The sequence below is a fragment of the Oncorhynchus kisutch genome, linkage group LG21 (genome assembly GCF_002021735.2).
Source record: "Oncorhynchus kisutch isolate 150728-3 linkage group LG21, Okis_V2, whole genome shotgun sequence".
Taxonomy (NCBI): Eukaryota; Metazoa; Chordata; class Actinopteri; order Salmoniformes; family Salmonidae; genus Oncorhynchus; species Oncorhynchus kisutch.
In genome coordinates, this window is record NC_034194.2 from 24,033,461 (window position 1) to 24,060,825 (window position 27,365).

Here is a 27,365-nt window from a genome sequence, read left to right on the forward strand (position 1 = left end):
CCTATCTTCAGATATAAGATCATGGTACTGGGACATTTCCTATTGACTTGGTAATGCTCTTCATTATAAAACCCTTGACTCAACATCTTTACTGTTTTTTTCCAATATGCATCATTTATTCAACAGTTCAATAATTTACTGTACATAAGTAATTCAAAACTGTGTGGGAAGCAATTTCTTCTTAATTAATATACTCAATGTATGGTATCAAATACAATTTGATTGGAAATATCTGAAGTCTCACAATGCCATGAGGCATGGGACATGTCTCTGACTAAGCAGCAGCAGACAATACAGCAGTGTCCTGCCCTGGTTCTGCTGACCGTCTGAACATGATATGGGGAACAATTCTCCTAAAAATAAAGATGAGTCCGCACACACTGACCTGACTGTGAGAGGAGGATAGGAAAGAGAGATCGGGGGAGCGAAAGGTATGGATGAAACAGGATTTCAGCTGGCTGTGAAGAGTCATGACCTTCAGTTTGTAAGACATACAGATTTGTTGTGTACCTAAGGATTTCAACCTCCAAAAGCACTGCTCTCAGGAACTAAAGCCCAAACACAGACTACTCCATGAAAGTAGACATTTTAAATGTATTTAATCACGTTTTACATACACATTGATTGTAAAATAGTACATAAATTAAGACATTATACATCCACAATCATGTAATAGTGAAAAGTATTCCTTCTTTGAATAAATCATAGTAAAGAATGTAACACAATATACACTGTATACAAAACATAAGAAACACCATCCTGCCTCAATTCACAAGGATGTTGACTCCAATCCTTCCCACAGTTGTGTCAATTTGGCCTGATGTCCTTTGGGTGGTGGACCATTCTTGAGACACAGGGGAAAGTGTTGGGCGTGAAAAACCAGCAGCGTTGCAGTTCTTGACAGAAACCAGTGCACCTGACATCTACTACCATACCCCGTTCAAAGGCACTTAAATATTTTCTTTCCCATTCACCCTCATTGGCACACATATACAATCCATTGTTTCAAGTCTTAAAATGCCTTCTTTAACCCATCTCCTCCCCTTCATCTAAACTATTTGAAGTGGATTTAACAGGTTACATCAATAAGGAATCATAGCTTTCACCAGATCAGAGACTGTTTTCTCTTCTACCGCACAGCAAGCAGTACCGGAGCGCCAAATCTAGGACCAAAAGGCTCAACAGCTTCTACCCCCAAGCTATAAGACTGCTGAACAATTACTAAAATCACCACCGGACAATTTACATCAACCCCTCCCTTTTTGTACACTGCTGCTACTCGCTGTTTATCTATGCATAGTCACTTCACCCCCACCTGCAAATTACCTCAACTAACGTGTACCCCCGCACACTGACTCGGTACCGGTGCCCCCTGTATTTAGCCACGTTATTGTTATTCTTATTGTGTTACTTTTTATTTTAGTCTACTTGGTCAATATTTTCTTAACCAACAGTGAATTTCAAGAAGAGTTAAGGGCTTGTAAGTAAGCATTTCACGGTAAAGTCTACACTGTTGGTTAAGGGCTTGTAAGTAAGCATTTCACGGTAAAGTCTATACTTGTCGTATTCGGCGCATGTGACAAATAAAGTTTGATCAGTCTGTCAAGGAAAGAGCAGGTGTTCCTAATGTTTACTACACAGTGTATAATACATTTTTCCATTGATCCAGCTTCTGTCCCTTTCACAACCTAATATCAGTTTACATCATAATATCCCAACAAATGTGTCATTTTTTTTGGGGGGGGGGGGGACAAGATGCAGACACACATTACATTTTCACATCATCATTGAGACTTTCTCACAGTAATCCATAGTTCAGCAATAGTCCATAAGCATGTCTAGTCATACAACACAGCACTCAGAGCTAAGCCACACTGCCAAGTCCTCCGTAAAATGGACATAGTTGCCACCATTAATTAGCAGTTTGAATATGCAAGGCCTCTACAATGAAAAGTACAAAGTAAAAGAGCACAAAAGTTGAGAAGCTTAAAAAAAAAAAAGTTAAGTGAGTCAGGAATTCAGTGTCAAAGTTCAAAGGTCTTCCCTGTATATTTAATTTTCTGAAGAAGTGCTAATGTTAGCTTATATAGGTGCTTGTCATGCCAGCATCTAACAGAATGGAGTTAAATTATTTTTGAAGTCCCTTGTAGTATACAATGTAGTAGAAAGGAGTCTCAAATAGCAGCTACAGTATATCATCAGTCCCTTCAGTGACCTGAATATTAAGAGCATCTAAAAAGCTCCTTGACATCTGTCTCTTAGTTTCTTTAAATATCAACAGAAAGGTTATTACTGTACTATCATTATTACAAAAGGTCACAGACATTGCTTAGGCACTTGTGATTATGCTTCAAAAAGCTGCATATCTTTTTCTAATCATAGTGGGAATGGGTGCTATTCTGTTCAGTTCCTTACCTTCCTCCCCAACGTGTGCACCAGTTGACTCCCCCTCACGGAATGAAAATTAATAAGACTGTTTTAAGATAGCTACACTACATGACCAAAAGTATGTGGACACCTGCTCATCAATCATCTCATTCCAAAATCATGGGCATTAGTAGAGTTGCTCCCCCCTTGCTGTTGTATCAGCCTCCACTCTTCTGGGAAGGATTTCCACTTAACGTTGGAATATTGCTGCGGGGACTTCATTCAGCCACAAGAGCATTTGTGAGGTCGGGCACTGATGTTGGGAGATTATGCCTGGCTCGCAGTGGGTATTCCAGTTCATTCCAAAGGTGTTCGATGGGGTTTAGGTCAGGGCTTAGTGCAGGCCAGTCAAGTTCTTCCACATCGATCTCAACAAACCATCTGTATGGACCTCATTTTGTTGCTGAAACAGGAATGTGCCTTCCCAAAACTGTTGCCACAAAGTAGGAAGCACAGAATTGTCTAGAATGTAGCTGTTATTTGTTAAGATTTCCCATCATCCCTTCAATGGAACTAAGGGGCTTAGCCCAAACCATGAAAAACAGCCCCAGACCATTATTCCCCTCCACCAAACTTTACAGTTAGCACTATGCATTCGGGCAGGTAGCATTCTCCTGACATCCTCCAAACCCAGATTATTCCGTTGGATCAGATGGTGAAGCGTGATTCATTACTCCAGAGAACACGTTTCCACTGCTCCAGTCCAATGGCGGTGAGCTTTACACCACTCCAACCGACACTTGGTATTGCGCATGGTGATCTTAGGCTTGTGTGCGGTTGCTCAGCCACGGAAACCCATTTCATAAAGCTCCCGACAAACAGTTATTGTGCTGACGTTACTTGCAGAGGTAGTTTGTAAATGAGTCTTGCAACCGAGGACAGATGATTTTTACGCGCTTCAGCACTCGGGGGTCCCGTTCTGTGAGCTTGTTGCCCACCACTTCGCAGCTGAGCCATGTTGCTCCTAGACGTTTCCATTTCACAATAACAGCATTTACAGTTGACTGGGGCAGCTCTAGCAGGGAAGAAATTTGACTAACTGACTTGGAAAGGTGGCATCCTATGACGGTGCCACATTGAAAGTCAACTGAGCTCTTCAGTAAGGCCATTCTACTGCCAATGTTTGTCTATGTAGATTGCATGGCTGTGTGCTCGATTTTATACACCTGTCAGCAACGGGTGTAGCTGAAATAGCTGAATCCACTAATTTGAAGGGGTGTCCACATACTTTTGTATATATAGCACAGGAGGTTGCTGGCACCTTAATTGGGGAGGATGGGCTCATGGTAGTGGCTGGAGCGGAACCACATCATGGTTTCCATGTGTTTGATGCCATTCCATTTGCTCTGATCAACCCATTATTATGAGCCATCCTCCTCTCAGCAGCCTCCACTGATATAAAGTGTATCTGGTCGTCCATGCCTACACCAATCCAATACTTCTAAATAAATGAGTGTTCAAGTGCATACTTCGAGGAGAAAGGTAGGGACCCCTTTGAACTGTTACTATGGCTCTGTCTTCTGGAGGATCCAGACCTCATTTCTGCGGTTGACTAGTTTGAAGGGGCTGTCATAGCCACAGACGTAGTAGGGCATGTCCTTGTAGCGTGCCCCGTCCCTCTGGAGGCTCTCTAGCAGATTCAGAAGCTCCTCACGACTCTTCTGCATGTTGGTGAAACCCCCATACGTCCTGCATGGAAAGACAGGGAGCATGACGAAGGATATATTTTATGAGGGAAGGAAAGAAAGGATACTGGTGTCGTGGTCTATGGTCTACTACTCACAGACGTGGTCATGAACACTAACTGCTGGCCCTATACTGCCTCACATTTCAAACGTCAGCAGGTGAGCGAAACCTGTATTGGTCCATTACCTGACAAACACAGTGAACTCCTTTCTGTTCTCCAGGAAGACTTCTGGGTCGCTGGGCAGGGGTGGGGCGGCTTGGTGCTCCTCTGGGATATAGAAGGACACTGTGAAGGTGGTCTCACAGGCCGGGCCAGCCCCAGGGTCCACCAGACACGTCACTGGAGCTGTCATCTCCACGTTCTCCTCTGGGAGACACATACACACAAGCCAATGATAGATGGCCAGATACGCAACACATAACCAGGACCAGGCAGTTAGACTGTGGGTATGACAGACACACACAGTGACACAGATAGTGACTCCCTAAGTTTAATACTGGCCATGTGTCCCTGACATACAGACATTAGATGGTAAGGATATCACATTTTCTAAACAGACACTAAAGCCACGACTGCCCACACAACACACCTGCCCTATGTACTTACTGCCCATATTTCACATGCCCTAAACACACAGAAATATGATGCACAACACCCTCGTAAAAAATATATGTGCACCTGCTATCACTTGAGACACACTTTGCAATCTTTCGTTTGGCACTAGTTCCTACTTCACTGTAGGGTCGTGGGTCACATACATTGAGTGTACCAAACATTAGGAACACCTGCTCTTTCCATGATTGACTGACTAGGTGAAAGCTATGATCTCTTATTCATGTCACCTGTTAAATCCACTTCAGTGTTGATGAAGGGGAGGAGACAGGTTAAATCATTATTTTTAAGCCTTGAACGGAGTATGGTTTGGACACAACTACTCATTCAAGGGATTTCTTTATTTTTAGACATCAAAACTATAAAATAACACATATGGAATCATGTAGTAACCAAAAAAAGTGTTAAACAAATCAAAATATATTTTAAATGAGAGATTATTTTAAGTAGCCACCCTTTGCCTTGATGACAGCTCTGCACCCTCTTGGCATTCTCTCAACCATCTTCATGAGGTAGTCACCTGGAATGCATTTCAATTAACAGGTGTGCCTTGTTAAAAGTTAACTTGTGGAATTTCTTTCCATCTTAAATGGGTTTGAGACAATCAATTGTGTTGTGACAAAGTAGGGGTGGTATAGAGAAGATAGGGCAATTTGGTAAAATAAGTCCATATTATGGCAAGAACAGCTCAAATAAGCAAAGAGAAACGACAGTCCATCATTACTTTAAGACATGAAGGTCATTCAATCTGGAAAATGTCAAGAATTTTGAAGGTATCTTCAAGTTCAGTCGCAAAAACCATCAAGCGCTATGATGAAACTGGCTCTCATGAGGACCACCACAGGAAAGAAAGACCCAGAGTTACCTCTGCTGCAGAGGATAAGTTTATTAGAGTTACCAGCCCAAATAAATGCTTCAGAGTTCAAGTAACAGATATCAACATCAACTGTTCAGAGGAGACTGCGTGAATCATGCCTTCATGGTCGAATTACTGCAAAGAAACCACTACTAAAAGGACACTAATAAGAAAAAAAGAGACTTGCTTGGGCCAAGAAACATGAGCAACGGACATTAGACCGGTGGAAATCTGTCCAAATGTGAGATTTCTGGTTCCAACCGTCGTGTCTTTGTGAGATGCAGAGCAGGTGAACAGATGATCTCCGCATGTGTGGTTCCCACCATGAAGCATGGAGGAGGTGGTGTGCTGGTGACATGGTCTGTGATTTATTTTGAGTTCAAGGCACACTTAACCAGCATGGCTACCACAGAATTCTGCAGAGATACGCCATCCCATCTGGTTTGCACTTAGTGGCACTATCATTTGTTTCTCAACAGGACAATAATCCAACACCTCCAGGCTGTGTAAGGGCTATTTGACCAAGAATGAGGGTGATGGAGTGCTGCATCAGATGACCTGGCCTCCACAATCACCGACCACAACCAAATTGAGATGGTTTGGGTGCGTTGGACCGCAGAGTAAAGGAAAAGCAGTCAACAAGTGCTCAGCATATGTGGGAACTCCTTCAAGACTGTTGGAAAAGCATTCCAGGTGAAGCTGGTTGAGAGAATGCCAAGAGTGTGCAAAGCTGTCATCAGGGCAAAGGGTGGCTACTTTGAAGAATCTAAAATATATTTTCATTTGTTTAACACTTTTTTGGTTATTACATGATTCCATATGTGTTATTTCATAGTTTTGATGATGTCTTCACTATTATTCTACAATGTAGAAACTAGTAAACATAAAGAAAAACCCTTGAATGAGTAGGTGTCCAAACATTTGACTGGTACTGTATATGTTTGATAAGTTTTGTATAACAACAAAAGTGTCGATGAAGATCATTTTCACCATAATAATGCACCTTTATAATAAAGCGTTACATGCATAATCGCATTTGTCGTAACTTATGAGAATGGTGCAAATGCAATCGAGTATCAAATCACACATCATCAAAACAGCCTCTAGTACTTTATAAACTCACCTCACTGTGATTATAAATTTGAAGAAATTAGTTAAACAGCAGGTTGAAACACCGTAAACGAAATGGACAGTGCTTTCTAATGTGATGATTAATTAAAAACACTCATGTATATTAGAGCTGATGCCCAGAAAAAAAATATTTTAAATTATGATTGTGCCATTATACAATACATAGTCTACTGCATATTATGCACTGCAGAAAAACAACTAAACTGATGTAAGATTTCTTTGATACATAATTGAGTGTGGACTATATTATGCACACTAGATGGACTGGTTACCTTACGCTACGCTCCAAAATACAGTTGAAGTCAGAGGTTTACATACACCTTAGCCAAATACATTTAAACCCAGTTTTTCACAATTCCTGACACATTTAATCCTAGTAAAAATACCCTGTCTTAGGTCAGTTAGGATCACCACTATATTTTAAGAATGTGAAATGTCAGAATAATACTAGAGAGAACGATTTATTTCAGCTTTTATTTCTTTCATCACATTCCCAGTGGGTCAGAAGTTTACATGCACTCAATTAGTATTTGGTAGCATTGCCTTTAAATTGTTTAACTTGGGTCAAATGTTTTGGGAAGCCTTCCACAAGCTTCCCACAATAAGTTGGGTCAATTTTGGCCCATTCCTCCTGACAGAGCTGGTGTAACTGAGTCAGCTTTGTAGGCCTCCTTGCTCGCACACGCTTTTTCATTTCTACCCACAAATTTCCTATAGGATTGAGGACTGGGCTTTGTGATGGACACTCCGATACCTTGACTTTGTTGTCCTTAAGCCATTTTGCCACAACTTTAGAAGTATGCTTGGGGTCATTGTCCATTTGGAAGACCCATTTGCGACCAAGCTTTAAGAACATGATGCTGCCACCCCCGTTCTTCACGGTTGGGATGGTGTTCTTCGGCTTGCAAGCCTCCCCCTTTTTCCTCCAAACATAACGATGGTCATTATGGCCAAACAGTTATATTTTTGTTTCATTATACCAGAGGACATTTCTCCAAAAAGTATGATCTTTGTCCCCATGTGCAGTTACAAACCGCAGTCTGGCTTTTTTATGACGCTTTTGAAGCAGTGGCTTCTTCCTTGCTGAGTGGCCTTTCAGGTTATGTCGATATAGGACTCGTTTTGCTGTGGATATAGATACTTTTGTTCCCTGTTTCCTCCAACATCTTCACAAGGTCCTTTGCTGATGTTCTGGGATTTATTTTCACTTTTCGTACCAAAGTACGTTCATCTCTAGGAGGCAGAACGCGTGTCCTTCCTGAGCGGTATAATGGCTGCGTGGTCCCATGGTGTTTATACTTGCATATTAAATTTTGTACAGATGGACATGGTACCTTCGGGCATTTGGAGATTGCTCCTAAGGATGACCCAGACTTGTGGAGGTCTACAATTTGTTTACAGAGGTCTTGCCTGATTACTTTTGATTTTCCCATGATGTCAAGCAAAGAGGCAATGAGTTTGAAGGTAGACCTTGAAATAAATCCAGTTACACCTCCAATGGACTCAAATGATGTCAATTAGCCTATCAGAAACTTCTAAAGCCGTGACATCATTTTCTGAAATTTTCCAAACTGTTTCAAGGCACAGTCAACTTCGTGTATGTAAACTTCTGACCCACTGGAATTGTGATAGATAATTAAATGTGTCTGTAAACAATTGTTGGAAAAATTACTTGTGTCATGCACATAGTAGATGTCCTAACCGACTTGCCAAAACTATATAGTTTGTTAACAAGAAACATGCTGTTGATTCATTGATTGTGCAGGGCGGCTTACAGTTAGTCTACAATTTGTATTTGATTTTGAACAGCCTAGTAATAGGGATTGTTTTGAATTTGCAAAATTTTCATAATTAATTGGGTGACACATCACACACAGAATTCCCTATTTGAGTCCATACAGAAGACATTTTCCCCCTGCCTATTTAATAATGGGCCATTCTAAATCGAAACTAATTTGACATATCAGTAAAGACAAGATTAAATTGAGAATAGTCTGATGGGTGAAAATCAGTTGATGAGAGAACAGCTGTGCAGCCTGAGGCAAGGAACAGAGCACAAGCTTGTTCTGCTTCTTTTTCAAATCATCAATAGCCTATAGTTGCTCCATGCAATTTGTTTTTTTTACATTTATTTAACTAGGCAAGTCAGTTAAGAACAAATTCTTATTTACAATGACGGCCTACACCGGCCAAACCCGGACGACGCTGGGCCAATTGTGTGCCGCCCTATGGGACTTCCAATCGCAGCCGGTTGTGATACAGCCTGGATTCGAACCAGGCTGTATCTAGCACTAAGATGCAGTGCCTTAGACCGCTGCACCACTCGGGAGCCCATATATGATTTGATTTCTAAGACATTCTAAGATTTGTTTCATTCACAACTAAAGTTGCCAAATAACTCTAGCATATAGGACCTGTTTCAAGTGATCATTTATACACTCAATATAGCCATGCCATATGCGCACTCACTCAGTAATGGGGAAAAAAAATGTGTTTCATTTTTTTTTATAGCTAAGATCAATTATAATCTTCTTACTATAAACTCATAAAAGAAATGCACAGGATTTATAAGCATATCTTGTCAGCCAAATTAACTAGCCTACAGCCGTTGGCATGGAGCATAGCCAGATACAGTAGGCCAACTGATATTCTGAAATATATTTTCTTCATATCATAATATTTCTTTAGACCTGACTACAATAAATAATGGATTTATTGTGATGGTGTATGTTAAATTGAGATATATATATATATAGCTGAAGTTGGAGACATAGCAGCTTGTATGTGTGGAAGCCTGGAGATGCTAAACGTGTTTATGTTAATTAACGGTCAATTACCGTGAGACCAGCAGTCTTTTGCATGACAATAATTGGCTGACAAAATGTAATTACCTCCACAGCCCTAGCCAGGCTCACCGGTTTGTGTCAAGAACTGCAATGCTGCAGGGTTTTTCACGCTCAACAGTTTCAGTGCATATCAATAATGGTCCACCGCGCAAAGGACATCCAGCCAACTGGACACAACTGTGTGAAGCATTGGAATCAACATGGGCCAGTATCCCTGTGGAATGCTTTCGACGCCTTGTAGAGTCCATGCCCCGACAAATTGAGGCTGTTCTGAGGGCAAAAGGGGGTGCAACTCAATATTAGGAAGGTGCTCCTAATGTTTTGTACACTCAGTGTAAATTTATCCAAAGGAACTTGGTCATGCTTGCATACATATTACATATGGGTGGTCCTGGAAATCGAATTCACTATCCTCACATTGCAAGCGCCATGCTCTACCAACTGAGCAATAGTTAAAGTGCATGTAAGCATGTTTGTTTCTAAGTGTGTAGCCTAACACCTAATGACTGAAAGTGTGACTTACTGTTGTGGTTGTTGCCCTGGATGTAGCTGAACAGGCGTCGGAACCCAGTGCTTATCGCAGCCTGCTGCTCCATACCAGTCAGAGTAGTGCTTATCCAGTTGGTTGTCTGATAGGTACGGACCTCATAGTCAGGAGCCTGACCACACACACACACACACACACACACACACACACACTTGTTGTAAACTTGTACTTGTTCATCCAGAAAAGGTATATCCATATCTAAGCTGACTGGGTACTAAGAATCACCAACCTTATTCTCCTCGTTAGGTGTAAACTTTGGATTCTGCAAAGTAGTCGAAAAAATAGCTTGCCCAATTGTTTTCAGCATTGTGGGAGGTTTCTGACCAGTCCTAAAGTCCTTCTCATTCAATACTTGATGTTCAAAGCTAAAGAAAAAAGGTCAAACTAATATAAAACACAACTTGGCTGATCATACCACAAAACAACTATAACTTCAAATCAATCATTCACAACCTGTTCATAGATAGTCATGTTCACGACAACAACTTGCCTCTCCCCACAGGTAGCTAGCGAGATAAAGAGTCTAAAAAGACAGTCCTTACCTTCTTCTAAATCACTGGTGTGTCAATGTACTAGCTATGTATTTATCGTTTTTCCTGGATAGAAATTACAAAATGGTCAAAATGTAGGTGTTTCATAACAGGGAGGGCGAGGTCATTGGGGGAGTGGTGCGTTTGTTGTTACAAAATCCCTTCCGTCACATGATATTTACGTAGCAACGACAGAAAAACGTGAATCCTGATTCGCTGCCCAGAGTTTTTGTAAGCCATAAAATACAGAAAAGGACAAAACATGTTTATTCAAAGTTTGAACGTAACAAAAATACATGTAACAAATATTGAGGCTTCCAAACACTAAAATAAGTGCATGGTTTATAAGAAAGGCATTAAAAGCAAGCCCACACAATTATAACACATTTATATCACAAATATATGCTCAACAAAAATGTAAATGCAACATTTTCAAAAATGTTACTGAGTTACAGTTCATATACGGAAATCAATCAATTGAAATAAATTCATTAGGCCCTAATCTATGGATTTCACATGACGGGGCAGGGGCACAGCCATGGGTCGGTTTGGAGGACATAGGAGCCATGCCCAGCCAATCAGAATGATTTTTTTCCCACAAAAGGGGTTTATTACAAACAGAAAAGTCCTCAGTTTCATCAGCAGTCAGGGTGGCTGGTCTCAGAAGATCCCACAGGTGAAGAAGCCAGATGTGGCTGTCCTAGACTGGCATGGTTACACAAGGTCTACGGTTGTGAGGCTGGCTGGACATACTACTAAATTCTGTAAAACGATGTTGGCAACCGATCTGGTGGACATTCCTGCAGTCAGCATGCCAATTACACGCTCCCTCAAAGCTGGAGACATCTGTGGCATTGTGTTGTGTGACAAAACTGCACATTTTAGAGTGGCCGTTTATTGTCCCCAGCACAAGGTGCACCTGTGTAATGATCATGCTTTTTAATCAGCTTCTTGATATGCCACACCTGTCAGGTGGATGGATTATCTTGGCAAAGGAGGAATGCTGACTAACAGGGAGGTAAACAAATGTGTGCACATCATTTGAGAGAATTAAGCTTTTTGTGCGTATGGTACATTTCTGGGATCTTTTATTTCAGCTCATAAAACATGGGACCAACACTTTACATGTTGCGTTTTATATTTTGTTCAGTATAAGTAAGCCTTAAAGCCGGTGATTTACCATCAGTCTAAGATTTAGCACAAATCAAAAAATTACTAGCCTAAATTATTTGTCAATCTATTTAAAAACAAAGGGAAATACTGCATCTAAGAATCAATTCCACAATATAAAATAGTTGGTCAAGTAAATATTGTATACTATTTGGGTGGACATAAAGAGGGGAGATGGAGTTTGATACCGATAGATGAAAATTATTCAACAGTTGTCAAACATTTTTTTTAAACCAACCCAATTTGTTGTTCAAATAGCTAGATAAACATTTGTACATGTATAAGTAAAGCAACAACATAAGTTGATAACTAAATAATATTTACATATATACAACATTTATGCCACAGAGGCCACATGTAACTCTGTTCAGCCTTCACTTGATTGAGGGGGACCTCTGTTCTACCTTTGACCATGCCATCACAGCCTGGGACCTCTCTCCCTTCTCTCTTCTATACTCCTCTGCTCTGCTCTCATTACTTCAGTTTTAGGGCAATATTCTTCCTGCGAGGGGTATCTTTTTGGACCTGACGAGCCCGCGTGCCAAAGCCCAGAGACTGTAGAGACTCAGTCATATACCTCTGGGTGGGAGAGACACAAAGCATCACCAGCAGCTTCGCATCCCCACCTAGTGGAGAAGGAGAAGAGGATGGAGAAGAGAAGAGATAGGAGAGGGAGAGGAGAATGGTTAGTCATTATCAACTGCAGTCAAGGAAAACAACAAACTGTGTGTGTGTGTGTGTGTTACCGATGGCATCCTGCAGTAGGTGTGTGAGCTTGCTGTTTCTGTAGGGCACATGTGGCCGTTGCTCTGCCAGAGCTCCCAGTACGTCAGACAGAGCAGAAAGACTGCGATTTATACACGACGTCTCCCACAGGGCAGCGCCAGTCACCCCTGACATACCTACAGTTACACAAACACACGTCCAAACAGTTACACACACAGCATACACATAGTCATCCCCCCTACACCATCGGAGAGAACACCATTGCTACACAACAATCACAGACCATGGTGGATGAGTTTGGTGTTGTTTTCACGACTCACCCACACACTCGCTACCTGCAAGGTCCACCAGCTGTAGTTTGGTCCTGAAGGGAGCCTGGGTGGTGCTGGCTCTGGGGGAGGGGCAAGAGGAGTGAATGGGGGAGTGGCTGGGGGAGTGGTAGGGAGAGGAGGAGGAGCTAGCGGAACGCTCGTCCCCCGATTGGCGGGCCATTGGGTTGGCACGCCGACAGCGGGGGCTCCACCACTCCTTCTGGGCCTTGCGCTGCATGTCTTTCTTGACACTTTGCAACCTACGAGCTGGACAGCACAGCACCACAGACACAGTCAATAAAGGAATATAGCAGCAAGATATCATGACAAGAAATCAATAAATTATAGCACTAAGACATTGTGTAAAGCTTGTCAGTTTTCATTTGTCAGTAATCAGATGTTTGTGTGTGTGTCTCACCCAGGGCCAGTGCGTTGGGGCTCTTGGAGGAGACAGTGAGGGTGACTATGAGATGAGAGCGTGAGGAGTCTCTGTGGACCAGTGTAGGGCAGCGAGCCCTCAACCTCAGAACAGAACTGATCAGCTGCATCACATCTGCTGAGCTTCTCACCAACCTGGGAGGAGAACACAGTTAGCAATACAGTACTTCAACTCACATAAATCTCACACACACAGAAACGGTCACTATTCTATTACCAATCCAATAGATAGGTCTCTACACTCACTCAATTAATCACTCACATACACACCACGCACGCACGCACACAACAGTAAAGGACTACTCACACATAGGAGAGTAAGGGCACCTCGCTGGTCCCTGTGCTGGTAGTGATGACATCTCTCTTGGCGCCCATGGCAACCCCATCCTCGTCTTTAGCCAGCAGATCCAACACCTCGTTGTTGTACACCTCCACCACAGACACCTCCACCGTGTGACTCTCAGCAGGTTTCTCCGATATCATCCTGTCAGATAGCACACACACATACAAAAGTCAACAAGATAAAACAAGTATAAACATGCATCCATGTACAAGTATAGCTCCTTCTCTCATCACCCTAACCCTAGTATGAACACCAAACTTTTAATTCTCTCTCCCTCTCCTTCCTTCCCTCCCTCCCACCCACCCACCTGAAGAGTTCAGTGGCTGCTTTGGGAATAACGCCTTGCCGGGCCTCCCCCTGTGGTCCTGAGGGGTCCTCAGCCTGGGCGCCGATCATGGTGTGTGTCTTCCCACTGCCTGTCTGTCCGTACGCCATGATGCACACGTTATACCTGACCGAACAATAGGAGAATCAGTCTGTGAAATACAGACTTGCTGTTTCTATTAACTTAGCTGTTTGTTATTCAGACGTCGTCTCACTGGATTTAATTCCTCATTCTGCTTCGCTCTATTTAATAACGTTTCACATGGTCTGCTTTGCCTCTGGTCCTGATCCAATGGAGCATTCAATCACAACACTAATTCTCTGAGGCAATCATCTCTACTGTAAATAGGAGGTACACAGTGTTGGCTTTTTTTGATATTTTAGAAGTTCTGAGATGCTGTGAGGAAGGCAATAGAATTACATTAGCGATCAGTGTTTCCCCTTAGCAGCACAAGGTCACATTAACTCACCCGTCCAGCAGAGATGTGAGGAGAGGCTTCACTTCCTCAAACACGACATCCTGGGAGTCCTCAGGACCATGCACCCTGGAAACACATGCTTGATAAGCTTCAAACATCTGAAGCTGTGACACATACTACAATACAACTGTTGACAGAATGTAAATATAGAATAGCAACAATAATCAAAGTTATTATCATGTTATATTACCTCTCAAACTCAAACATCTTGTTCAGCCCCAGGTTCCCCATTCTAGTACAATTCACAACAACTGTATCCTGGAAAACAGGCAAAACAACAGTGAGGCAGGCAGGTGATTTCAGAATGACTCATTCAACCCAATCACAGACCTAACAATAAATAAGACCTTAAAACTGTATGTACTCACATCATTGACTGCCTGAATCACCTCTTCTGTTGTAGCAGGCCTGAACAGAAAACAATCATGACTATTATAAAACTGTACTGTTCTAAATTGTTGTTACTAAGAGGATGCTAAATGCACTAATTAAAGTGAAACTTCAGGATTTTGGCAATGAAGCCCTTTATCCCCCCCCCCCCCTTCGGAGGACAGATATCTTAATTTTTTGACAGACTTTTTGCTACACATACATACACGTTACATATATGTTAGATACATGGTACTTTTAAATAAAGCAGTCACATAACAATAATACATTACCAAACAAACTCTTTAATCCCACCCCTCAGCCACTCTCAGCCCATCCCACCTATCACCATAGACCTCAGCTCTTTAATCCCACCCCTCAGCCACTCTCAGCCCATCCCACCTATCACCATAGACCTCAGCTCTTTAATCCCACCCCTCAGCCACTCTCAGCCCATCCCACCTATCACCATAGACCTCAGCTCTTTAATCCCACCCCTCAGCCACTCTCAGCCCATCCCACCTATCACCATAGACCTCAGCTCTTTAATCCCACCCCTCAGCCACTCTCAGCCCATCCCACCTATCACCATAGACCTCAGCTCTTTAATCCCACCCCTCAGCCACTCTCAGCCCATCCCACCTATCACCATAGACCTCAGCTCTTTAATCCCACCCCTCAGCCACTCTCAGCCCATCCCACCTATCACCATAGACCTCAGCTCTTTAATCCCACCCCTCAGCCACTCTCAGCCCATCCCACCTATCACCATAGACCTCAGCTCTTTAAACCCACCCCTCAGCCACTCTCAGCCCATCCCACCTATCACCATAGACATCAGCTCTTTAATCCCTCCCCTCAGCCACTCTCAGCCCATCCCACCTATCACCATAGACCTCAGCTCTTTAATCCCACCCCTCAGCCACTCTCAGCCCATCCCACCTATCACCATAGACCTCAGCTCTTTAATCCCACCCCTCAGCCACTCTCAGCCCATCCCACCTATCACCATAGACCTCAGCTCTTTAATCCCACCCCTCAGCCACTCTCAGCCCATCCCACCTATCATCATAGACCTCAGCTCTTTAAACCCAACCCTCAGCCACTCTCAGCCCATCCCACCTATCATCATAGACCTCAGCTCTTTAAACACAACCCTCAGCCACTCTCAGCCCATCCAACCTATCACCATAGACCACCCCTCAGCCACACTCAGCCCATCCCACCTATCACCATAGACCACCCTGTTTTGGTTTCCATGTGCCATATATTTTTCAATTGTGCTGTGATGTTTTACAACATTTTATAACCTATTTAATCATATATTATCCACAGATTGTGAGCTAAAGATGAAAGCCTTTTCTACGAGTATTATTATATTATTTATTGACTGACAATGGCTTTCCAAATTCCCCAACACTGCTATTTGTAAGGTTAATTTTAAGTGCATGTTATGACTTTTTAACCATTCCTGAACCTGTGACCAGAAACCGGCCCTTTATCTACTTCCCCAGAGGCAGATGAACTAGTGGATACCATTTTTATGTCTCTGTGTCCAGTATGAAGGTAGTATGCTAGTACAAACCCATAGACTTCCAGTCATTGCACTAGCGCTAATTAGCATTGGCTCGAGAAACTACATCTAACTTCCTTAATACAGGACACAGAGACATACAAATGGTATCCACAAGTTCATCTGACTTCAGGGATGTCGATAAAGGGCCTCATTCCCAAAATCCCAAAGTATCCCTTTAAAATGTACAGTACTGCTCAAAAATATATTATCTGACAAACTTACCCTATTGCTAATGTTGATCCCTGGCCATCGTCAAAGGGAAGGACTGGACGCACTCTGCAGTGGACCCTGATGTTCCCCCGCAGCTCCTGAAGAGCAACAATGAGAGAGAAAGAGAGAGAGTGAGAGAAAGAGAGAGAGACAGAGACGGAAACAAAGACAGAGACAGAGACAAAAAAAGAATGGCAGTCACTTTAGACTATTAAAATGTAGTCAAGATCCTCACCACCAAGGTGTTGTGAAGTATCTTCCTCCTCTCCCTTTCAGTCCTGCTCCGCTCCTTCTCCTCCAGTAGAGAGCGCTCTAGAGCCTCCATCTGAGCCTGCAAACCTGAGGACAGATACACAGAGAACAGGATAATAATAACAGCACCATCACATATAATAACCAAATTATGAGTTTTTTTTTGTTGTTGCTTCAATGGTGTTACACAAACCGTGACAGTAACATCATGCATGTGCCTGGCTAAGACACTAAATGCAATGTCATGCCATGAGAAACACAAATAATTGTGCCTAGTCCAGGTAATACCTTTAGACCCAAGTCCTTAATCTCAGTGGAAACATACATGGATACATGGATACACCCACTCATACACTCACTCATACACTCACACACTCACACGCGCTGTAATGAAGCAATCAAAGCCATATAAGAACTCCTGGAATCATCTGGACGACATGACTTACAACCTGACATCAAACAAGCCAATGGTGAACTCTAGTCTCAAGAGTCAGACCTCCTCACTATTCATTACTATTACATGTAACTAACCTCCTCTTAGAGAATGCTACAACTACAACTACAACAAGCAGGGTAATAGCTAAGGAAAGAGATCCTCTCCTGCTGCTGATGGTTATTGTATTTGACCTGTCCTGTTCATGAGCTAAGACTTAAGCCCGAGGGGTTATGTGTGTGCTCATTGTGCCGGACTTACAGGGACAGTTGATGGATTAATCTAAGTCATTGTTTTGATAGGAGGCTGGGTTGCTCAACCATCTGACATCCTTCCTGAATGAAGGGTAGCTCGAGATGCAACTGCAGGGTCCACTTTATTTTTTAAACAGAGTATTCGCAAAATAAAAATATGAATCCATGATCTATAAATGATATGAATAATGCTTCATAAATTGCAATAAATCATACTGGTTCATAAATACAATATTTGTGCCTACATTGACATTTTCTCCAAAAGCTGACTGATTTGGGATCAGCGCTACTGCCTTACATATACATGAACTATTTCAAGCCAAACAACAAAACTGACCCTGGACCTGTAGGGAACGAAGCCAATAGGGTCAGGTATATATAGGCTAGGTGCTTTTCCCACAGGCCCAACAGACAGCCAGGTTTAACCAAGTGACGTGGGATAAGTTCCTCGAGCTTGTCACCATGGCGACCAGGTGACGCAGAGGACAGGTCACACAACCTTTCCAAACATCGCTGACAAAGTCATATTGGAGAGCTGGGTGAAGGAGGAGTTAGAGGGGGAGAGAGGATTATCCCCAAGGCAAACAACCTCTTAACATACGGCCTAGGGGCACGGTAAATAAGATACTTGAGAATGGGAGAAAGACAGAGAGAGAGGGAGACATAGAGAGACTATGTACAGACTCAGTGAGCATAGCCTTGCTGTTAAGAAAGGCCGCCGTAGGCAGACATGGCTCTCAAGAGAAGACAGGCTATGTGCACACTGCCCACAAAATGAGGTGGAAACTGAGCTGCACTTCCTAACCTCCTGCCCAATGTATGACCATATTAGAGACACATATTTACACAGATCCACAAATAATTCGAAAACAAACTTGATTTTGATAAACTCCCATATCTACTGGGTGAAATACCACCGTGTGCCATCACTGTAGCAAGATTTGTGACCTGTTGCCACAAGAAAAGGTCAACCAGTGAAGAACAAACTTCTGTGAGTGTAATGTTTACCGTTCATTTTTATTGTTTATGTCACTTTTGTATATTATCTACCTCACTTGCTTTGGCAATGTTAACACATGTTTCCCATGCCAATAAAGGCCCTTGAATTGAATTGAATTGAATTGAATTGAGAGAGAGAGAGAGAGAGAGAGAGAGAGAGAGAGAGAGAGAGAGAGAGAGAGAGAGAGAGAGAGAGAGAGAGAGAGAGAGAGAGAGGGAGCGAGAGAGAGAGAGAGAGAGAGAGAGAGGGGCAAGAGAAAGGGAGTGACAGAGAGAAACAGACAGAGAGAAGCAGAAGTACAAGGGGATAAGTGTGACACACATTGATTGAGTGAAATCATAAATCCGACCACAGGTAGTCTACTCACTGTGCACATCATTGCCATGGTGGCCCTGGAGGGCGAAGCTGGCTTGGCCGACTTGTTCCAGCAGCAGCCTGCTCTGGTTCTCCAACTCAGTGGCGAAGTTCACATACACCGCAAACACCTCTCTCAGGTCCTGCTTCAAAATCTAGAATAACACACAAATAATACCATGAATGTGTGGTCATGTGTGTTCAGGTCCTCAATGACTCTAGTACAGTATTTCAACCTACAGTATATACACTACCGTACAAAAGTTTGGGGTCACTTAGAAATGTCCTTGTTTTTGAAAGAAAAGCACATTTTTTTGTCCGTTAAAATAACATCAAATTGATCATAAATACAGTGTAGATATTGTTAATGTTGTAAATGACTATTGAAGCTGGAAACGTCAGATTTTTTTATGGAATATCTACATAGGTGTACAGAGGCTCATTATCAGCAACCATCACTCCGGTGTTCCAATGGCCCGTTGTGTTAGCTAATCCAAGTTGATCATTTAAAAAGGCTAATTGATCATTAGAAAACCCTTTTGCAATTATGTTAGCACAGCTGAAAACTGTTGTTCTGGTTAAAGAAGCAATAGAGCATCAGCATCAGCATTTGTGGCTTCCATTACAGGCTCAAAATGGCCAGAAACAAAGAACGTTCTTCTGAAACTCATCAGTCTATTCTTGTTCTGAGAAATGAATGGTATTCCATGCAAGAAATTGCCAAAAAAACTGAAGATCTCATACAACGCTCTGTATTACTCCCTTCACAGAACAGCGCAAACTGGTTCTGACCAGAATAGAAAGAGGACAAGTTCATTAGAGTGTCTAGTTTGAGAAACAGACACCTCACACGTCCTTAACTGGCAGCTTCATTAAATATTACCAGCAAAACATCAGTCTCAACATCAACAGTAAAGAGGCGACTCTTGGATGCTGGCCTTCTAGGCAGAGTTGCAAAGAAAAAGCCATATTGACGCCATCTTGACGCCATCTGTCAAGCATGGTGGAGGCAATGTGATGGTCTGGGGGTGCTTTGGTGGTGGTAAAGTGGGAAATGTGTGTACAGGGTAAAAGGGATCTTGAAGAAGAAAGGCTATCACTCCATTTTGCCATGCACCCTGTGGACAGCGCTTAATTGGAGCCAATTTCCTCCTACAACAGGACAATGACCCAAAGCACAGCTCCAAACTATGCAATAACTATTTAGGGAAGAAGCAGTCAGCTGGTATTCTGTCTATAATGGAGTGGACAGCACAGTCACCAGATCTCTACCCTATTGAGCTGTTGTGGAAGCAGCTTGACCGTATGGTATACGAAACCCCAATGGACACCATGTTCATCTACAAGACCCTGCTAGGTAAAGTCCCCCCTTATCTCAGCTCGCTGGTCACCATAGCATCTCCCACCTGTAGCACACGCTCCAGCAGGTATATCTCTCTATTCACCCCCAAAACCAATTCTTTCTTTGGCCGCCTCTCCTTCCAGTTCTCTGCTGCCAATGACTGGAACGAACTACAAAAATCTCTGAAACTGGAAACACTTATCTCCCTCACTAGCTTTAAGCACCAACTGTCAGAGCAGCTCACAGATTACTGCACCTGTACATAGCCCACCTATAATTTAGCCCAAACAACTACCTCTTTCCCAACTGTATTTAATTCTTATTTATTTATTTATTTTGCTCCTTTGCACCCCATTATTTTTATTTCTACTTTGCACATTCTTCCATTGCAAAACTACCATTCCAGTATTTTACTTGCTATATTGTATTTACTTTGCCATCATGGCCTTTTTTGCCTTTACCTCCCTTCTCACCTCATTTGCTCACATTGTATATAGACTTGTTTATACTGCATTATTGCCTGTATGTTTGTTTTTACTCCATGTGTAACTCTGTGTCGTTTTATCTGTCGAACTGCTTTGCTTTATCTTGGCCAGGTCGCAATTGTAAATGAGAACTTGTTCTCAACTTGCCTACCTGGTTAAATAAAGGTAAAATAAATAAATGAAATAAATGTTGGCCTTCCTCTGAACTAAACAAAACAAAACAATACAGCTGTGTAACTCTGGGGTTGTGTGTACCTGAACTTCAGACAGGAGTTTGGCCAGGGCAGACTGGGTGCTTTGCTGCACAACTCTCTGGTGTTGCCAACGCTTCTGAGCTTCTGCTTCTGCCTCTTCTGCATGATCCCGACGAAGTTTCCCCAGACACTGGAGAGGGAGAACAGGGCAAGGGTGAACCACCATTACCAAGACATACAGTGACAAGTCACCATTTTGACATCCAAAACCCACTTTTTGGTCCAGGAAGGACGTGGTAGATTTTTTTTTAAATGTACCAGCAACTCAGTGTTCATTTTATGCCTCCATACTGTGCCCAATTGGAGCTCTCCATGAAGTGAACATTGACAGGGAACGTGTTAAACAAGCAAAAATAACATGTTTACATATTGCTTTTAACTAATTCTAATTCAATTCTGCAGACAGTAAGCGTATCCATCTGTGGCACCCAATGATGTGCTTAAATTGTGTACCACGGCCTTTGCTTGGCTACCTACACAACGGGCAATGACTGGGGTGATAAAATACCACAGTACATTAAAATGTATTATCCAATGACTCAACTCACATCGGCGAGCCTCAGGTGAAGAATGGCATTTTCAGTCTCCAACTCCAGAATGCGTTCTTCTTTGCTCTAGAAACGTTCGGGACAGATTAGCCAACGCTGCTAGTTTGACGTTGTAAAGTCAGTGATGTTTATCTGATTCCATTTAAATTCCTTTACTAAAGATACATAAATAAAATGGGGCTTGTAATTAATCGAATAGTTATTATAGTTACTAACTAAACGATAAACAATTATTCTCACAAAGTAACAACTAAACATACCTAAACGACAGTCGTTTTAGCTTCACCTGTCATACCTTTTGAATTTACAATCAATAAAAAAATAGACATACCCGCAGTTTGTGCTCCAGAAGGTGCACTTGGTGCGCAAATATCTGGTCTCGGTTAATGAAGAGTGGCATTTTAATAAATGAGAGAAAACAATAAAAAAGTGCAGTAAAGAATATTATGCGACTGGGTTGTCAGCCTGCGTTTTTGCAGGTCAGATAATGCGATTACGCACGCACAACACTTTCCAAGAAGCTCTCCATCCGTGCGCATTTAGATGTCGTCCACTTGTCCTGAGACGTGCGTTCGGAATGGTGCCATGGGCTTTTGACAGGCTGGAGAGAAATATCAGCAACAGTATTTGAATGTGAACATTTGGTGGGTAGTATATATCCCTTGGTTTTGAATCATTTTGCTCTCGCATGTCAAAGTCTGAATTTGTGGATTAATGATAATCCTAAATCCTAAATCCTGCTGGCACAATTGAGCCTTGTATCCTGCATCTCAAGGACTGCGGTCAATTGAGCCGACATTCTCAAAACGAAGTCAAGCCACCGCACTTCAGTTTCCGCCAGAATTTGTTGCGCAAATGCACAACACTTTTTTTGGTAGGGGAACTGAGTTGGATGCACTCTCATGCACAGATACGAGACGATAGCTACAAAGTAGTTCTATTACAGTGAACATTGATGACCCCTATGTAAAAAATAATACAATCACTAAAAATAGTTGGTAGACTTTATTTTTATGTGTGCCAGTAGTAGTTAGTTAATCCAGCGTGATGACTATTGCATACCATAAAATGCCCATATTATGCCATTTTAAAGATGTTTTGTGACATGTGCCACTAGTAGATACATACTTGTTTTGTCCTATTATAGTGAAATTGGAGGAATTCTAATTAAATTTGAATGCAGTAAAAATGGATGGTAAACACTTTGTGTGCTACAAGTAGATCAATAATCCATTATTATTAACATTGCAAAGCATAACATACCCATATTAAACCAACTACAAGATTGGAAAAACACTATATACTGTGTATTGGAGCTAGCATAATATGGGCATGTTATGCTTTGCAGTATTCATGCCAATGGATTATTGATCTACTAGCGGCACACATCTCAAAATATGTTTGGCAGCCATTTTGACAGATTTCTTTTTTTACACAAGGTTCATCAAAGTTCACTGTAATATTACTACTTGAAAAAAATAAAGATAAAGAATACTGGGAGAGACATGGTAAATGTAGTTATTTAACACTTAAAAAAGATATACTACCATTCAAAAGTTTGGGGTCACTTAGAAATGTCCTTGTTTTCCATGAAAACATACATGAAATTAGTTGCAAAATGAATAGGAAATATAGTTAAGACGTTGACAAGGTTAGAAAAAAAGATTTTTAATTGTGTCCTTCAAACTTTGCTTTCGTCAAAGTATCCTCCATCTGCAGCAATTGCAGCCTTGCAGACCTTTGGCATTCTAGTTGTAAATTTGTTGAGGTAATCTGAAGAGACTTCACCCCATGCTTCCTGAAGCACCTCCCACAAGTTGGATTGGCTTGATGGGCACTTCTTACATAACATACGGTCAAGCTGCTCCCACAAAAGCTCAATAGGGTCGAGATCTGGTGACTCTGCTGGCCACTCCATTATAGACAGAATATCAGCTGTCTGCTTCTTCCCTAAATAGTTATTGTATAGTTTGGAGCTGTGCTTGGGTCATTGTCCTGTTGTAGGAGGAAATTGGCTCCAATTAAGCGCCGTCCTCAAGGTACGGCATGTGTAACCGATGTGAAATGGCTAGCTAGTTAGCGGAGGTGCGTGCTAATAGAGTTTCAATCGGTGACATCACTCGCTCTGAGACCTTGATATAGTTGTTCTCCTTGCTCTGCAGGGGCTGCAGCTTTTGTGGAGCGATGGGTAACAATGCTTTGTGGGTGTCAGTTGTCTATGTGTGCAGAGGGTCCCTGGTTCAAGCCCGGGTAGGGGCGAGGGGATGGACTAAAGTTAAACTGTTACACATGGTGTTGCAAAATGGAGTGATAGCCGTCCTTCTTCAAGATCCCTTTTACCCCGTACAAATCTCCCACTTTACCACCCCCAGACCATCATGTCACATCCACCATGCTTGACAGATGGCGTCAAGCACTCCTCCAGCATCTTTTCATTTTTTCTGCGTCTCACGAATGTTCTTCTTTGTGATCTGAACACCTCAGATTCATCTGTCCATAATACTTTCTTCCAATCTTCCTCTGTCCAGTGTCTGTGTTCTTTTGCCCATCTTCATCTTTTATTTTTATTAGCCAGTCTGAGATATCGCTTATTCTTTGCAACTCTGACTAGAAGACCAGCATCCCAGAGTCGCCTCTTCACTGTTGACATTGAGACTGTTGTTTTGCGAGTACTATTTAATGAAGCTGCCATTTGAGGACTTGTGAGGCATCTGTTTCTCAAACTAGACACTCTAATGTAATTGTCCACTTGCTAGTTGTGCACCGGGGCCTCCCACTCCTCCCACTTCTGGTCAGAGCCAGTTTGCGCTGTTCTGTGAAGAGAGTAGTACACAGAGTTGTATGGGATCTTCAGTTTCTTGGGGATTTCTCTCATGGAATAGCCTTCATTTCTCAGAACAAGAATAGACTGACGAGTTTCAGGAGAAAGTTCTTTGTTTCTGGCCATTTTGAGCCTGTAATTTAACCCACAAATGCTGATGCTCCAGCTCTCAACTAGTCTAAAGGCCAGTTTTATTGCTTCTTTAATCAACACATTTTTCAGCTGTGCTAACATAATTGCAAAAGGGTTTTCTAATGATCAACTAGCCATTTAAAATGATAAACTTGGATTAGTTAACACAACGTGCCATTGGAACACAGGAGTGATGGTTGCTGATAATAGGCCTCTGTACGCCTATGTTGATATTCCATAACAAAATCAGCTACAATAGTCATTTACAACATTAACAATGTCTGCACTGTATTTCTGATCAATTTGATGTTATTTTAATGGACAAAAAAATTGCTTTTCTTTCAAAAACAAAGACATTTCTAAGTGACCCCAAACTTTTGAACGGTAGTGTAAATATAATCTAATTCAAAAGGCACTTGCACATCTGAGCTATCTTTTGTTGCAGGTGCATGGTAACATTTGAATAAGATAAGAAAAAAGAAGAAACCAACACACTGCTCTTGCTAGTATCACTGCTTTTAATAAGCTTTACGTATCGGCCTCAAGGCCTTCGTCAGAGTTTTTTAAAATGAGCACCCTTACAGTGAAGGCTCCTCAGAGGCGGAAGGGGAGGACCATCCTCCCCTCAGTGAATTTCATACAAATTTAAATTGTAAAACATTGAAGAAGTTATATTTTCTAGATAAAACTATACTAAATATATTCACATCACCAAATAATTTATTAAAACACACTGTTTTGCAATGAAGGTCTAGAGTAGCCTCAAAACAGCAACCTGTAAGGTAGCACCTTGGTGTAGCTGAAGGACAGCTAGCCTCCATCCTCCTCTTGGTACATTGACTTCAATACAAAACCTAGGAGGCGCTTGGTTCTCACCCCTTTCTATAGACTTACACAGTAATTATGACAACTTTCGGAGGATGTCCTCCAACCTATCAGAGCTCTTGCAGCATGAACTGACATGTTGTCTACCCAATCAAAAGATCAGAGAATTAATCTAGTACTGAAAGCATAAGCTACCACTAGCTAGCACTGCAGTGCATAAAATGACGTGAGTATTTGACTCAAAGAGAGAGAAAGACAATAGTTTAATAGTTTGAACAAACTAATTTATTCAAAAATGAAGGCGAAGCAAGAGAGAGCGAGAGTGTCATTTTTCTTCACTTTCAGTTTCACTTACTAAGCTGGCTAGTTTAGTTACTCAAACACCCGGCTCAAACAGAGTCATGCTATGTTAGCTAGCTGGCTATGACTATCCAACACAACACTGGAACTCTTCCAAGTCAAGATAAGCTTTTGGTTTTATAAATTTATTGCTACTAGGGCCCGCCGGTGTAACTACTTGCTGACTATACACTGTAACGTTACTGCATGATTGTAGCTTAGCTATGTTGACTAGGACATTACTTTAGCGAATATGGGGACAATGATATAGGCTGTGTGTAGCGGTTATGACATGGCTTGGAAAGTTTTTTTTGCTTGGTCACATGCAGCTGATGTGTTGTTCATTGAAGTCCACAAACGAAGGGAAAAGGTGAGAGGAGGAGAGTGCAAAGAGGCTAGAATGAATATAATGTGGCTGCTATGAAAGTGAACTGTGTTTATGCGTGATCAGGGGTGTATGCATTCCCACCGATTAAAAATGTTTCTGAAATGGAAGCAAACAAAAAGGGGATAAAATACCTGAATTTGTCCAATAGAAACTCTTGATTGCAACTGTTGGATAAATGATTACACACTGCATAAGGCTGATGCAAGCAAGAGTGTGCAAGGCGGTATTGAATGTGTCACTGTCTGTCATCTCAAATTTTTCTCTCTACCTGTGTGCAGCTATGTTGTAAACTTTCATTCATAGGCTAGGTTGTAACAACATCATGATGGGTATAAGGAACATTTGAGTATCATGTAGTAACCTAAACCTATTGATGTTACATTGAACTGAACGGTGCTTCTACACCTGCATTGCTTGCTGTTTGGGGTTTTAGGCTGGGTTTCTGTACAGCACTTTGAGATATCAGCTGATGTACGAAGGGCTATATAAATACATTTCATTTGATTTGATTTGAACTGGGTGAATGGAATATGAATAACTGTCATCCAACATGTTGTAATAGAAACGCAATGCTCATGAAAAAAAATCATAAACGGCACTGACAGCCACTGCACCCTTATGTAGACATAGATCCACCCACATCCGTTCAACGCATTGAATGGGGTTGGAGTCGAGGGAAAATAAGTTTTACCAAATATAACAATGTGCATTTCACAAATATTTGAATAAAGTGTGTATATGAAACGTATTAACCACGTCTGTAAACCACATTGGGTACAGAGCAAGAAAAACGTAATTGTAATCTGTAATTGTAATCTAACCCTAACCTGTCACGCCCTGGTCTTAGTATTTTGTGTTTTCTATATTTATTTGGTCAGGCCAGGGTGTGACATGGGTTTATTTTGTGTTGTGTTTATGTATGGGGGTTTTTCGTAGGTTTTGGGATTGTGGCTTAGTGGGGTGTTCTAGCAAAGTCTATGGTTGCCTGAGGCGGTTCTCAATCAGAGGCAGGTGATTCTCGTTGTCTCTGATTGGGAACCATATTTAGGCAGCCATATTCTTTGAGTGTTACGTGGGTGATTGTTCTTGTCTTTGTGTTAGTTGTCACCAGATAGGCTGTATAGGTTTTCACGTTCTGTTTGTTGTTTTGTATTGTCGTGTTTATTCGTCATTAAACATGTATCGTATTAACCACGCTGCATTTTGGTCCGACTCTCTTTCGACGGAAGAAAACCGTAACATAACCCACATTCACATTCACATTTACAACATAACATACATCTGCATTTCATCATTAAGACCTTTAGGAAATAATGTCTGGAGGGTGAAAATACAAAAACAATATATTTTGCTCAG

General features: G+C 41.9%; 2 protein-coding genes across 2 annotated transcripts; both read right to left on the reverse strand.

Annotated features, from left to right (window-relative positions):
• Positions 1-580: 580 nt before the first annotated feature.
• hebp2 (heme binding protein 2) lies at positions 581-10,788 on the reverse strand. The gene is made up of 5 exons (XM_020455204.2): positions 10,649-10,788; positions 10,336-10,471; positions 10,083-10,218; positions 4,300-4,480; positions 581-4,116 (listed from the first exon to the last, which is right to left on the reverse strand). The coding sequence occupies exons 2-5, from the start codon at positions 10,411-10,413 to the stop codon at positions 3,933-3,935; spliced, it is 579 nt and encodes a 192-aa protein (XP_020310793.1). The 5' UTR covers positions 10,414-10,471; positions 10,649-10,788; the 3' UTR covers positions 581-3,932.
• A 99-nt stretch (positions 10,789-10,887) lies between these two features.
• On the reverse strand, positions 10,888-22,283 carry kif25 (kinesin family member 25). The gene is made up of 15 exons (XM_020454779.2): positions 21,836-22,283; positions 21,505-21,570; positions 20,958-21,086; positions 18,889-19,030; positions 16,818-16,921; positions 16,595-16,680; positions 14,796-14,835; positions 14,618-14,685; positions 14,419-14,493; positions 13,932-14,075; positions 13,589-13,765; positions 13,262-13,416; positions 12,853-13,110; positions 12,553-12,708; positions 10,888-12,432 (listed from the first exon to the last, which is right to left on the reverse strand). The coding sequence occupies exons 1-15, from the start codon at positions 21,902-21,904 to the stop codon at positions 12,281-12,283; spliced, it is 1,821 nt and encodes a 606-aa protein (XP_020310368.2). The 5' UTR covers positions 21,905-22,283; the 3' UTR covers positions 10,888-12,280.
• Positions 22,284-27,365: the final 5,082 nt, after the last annotated feature.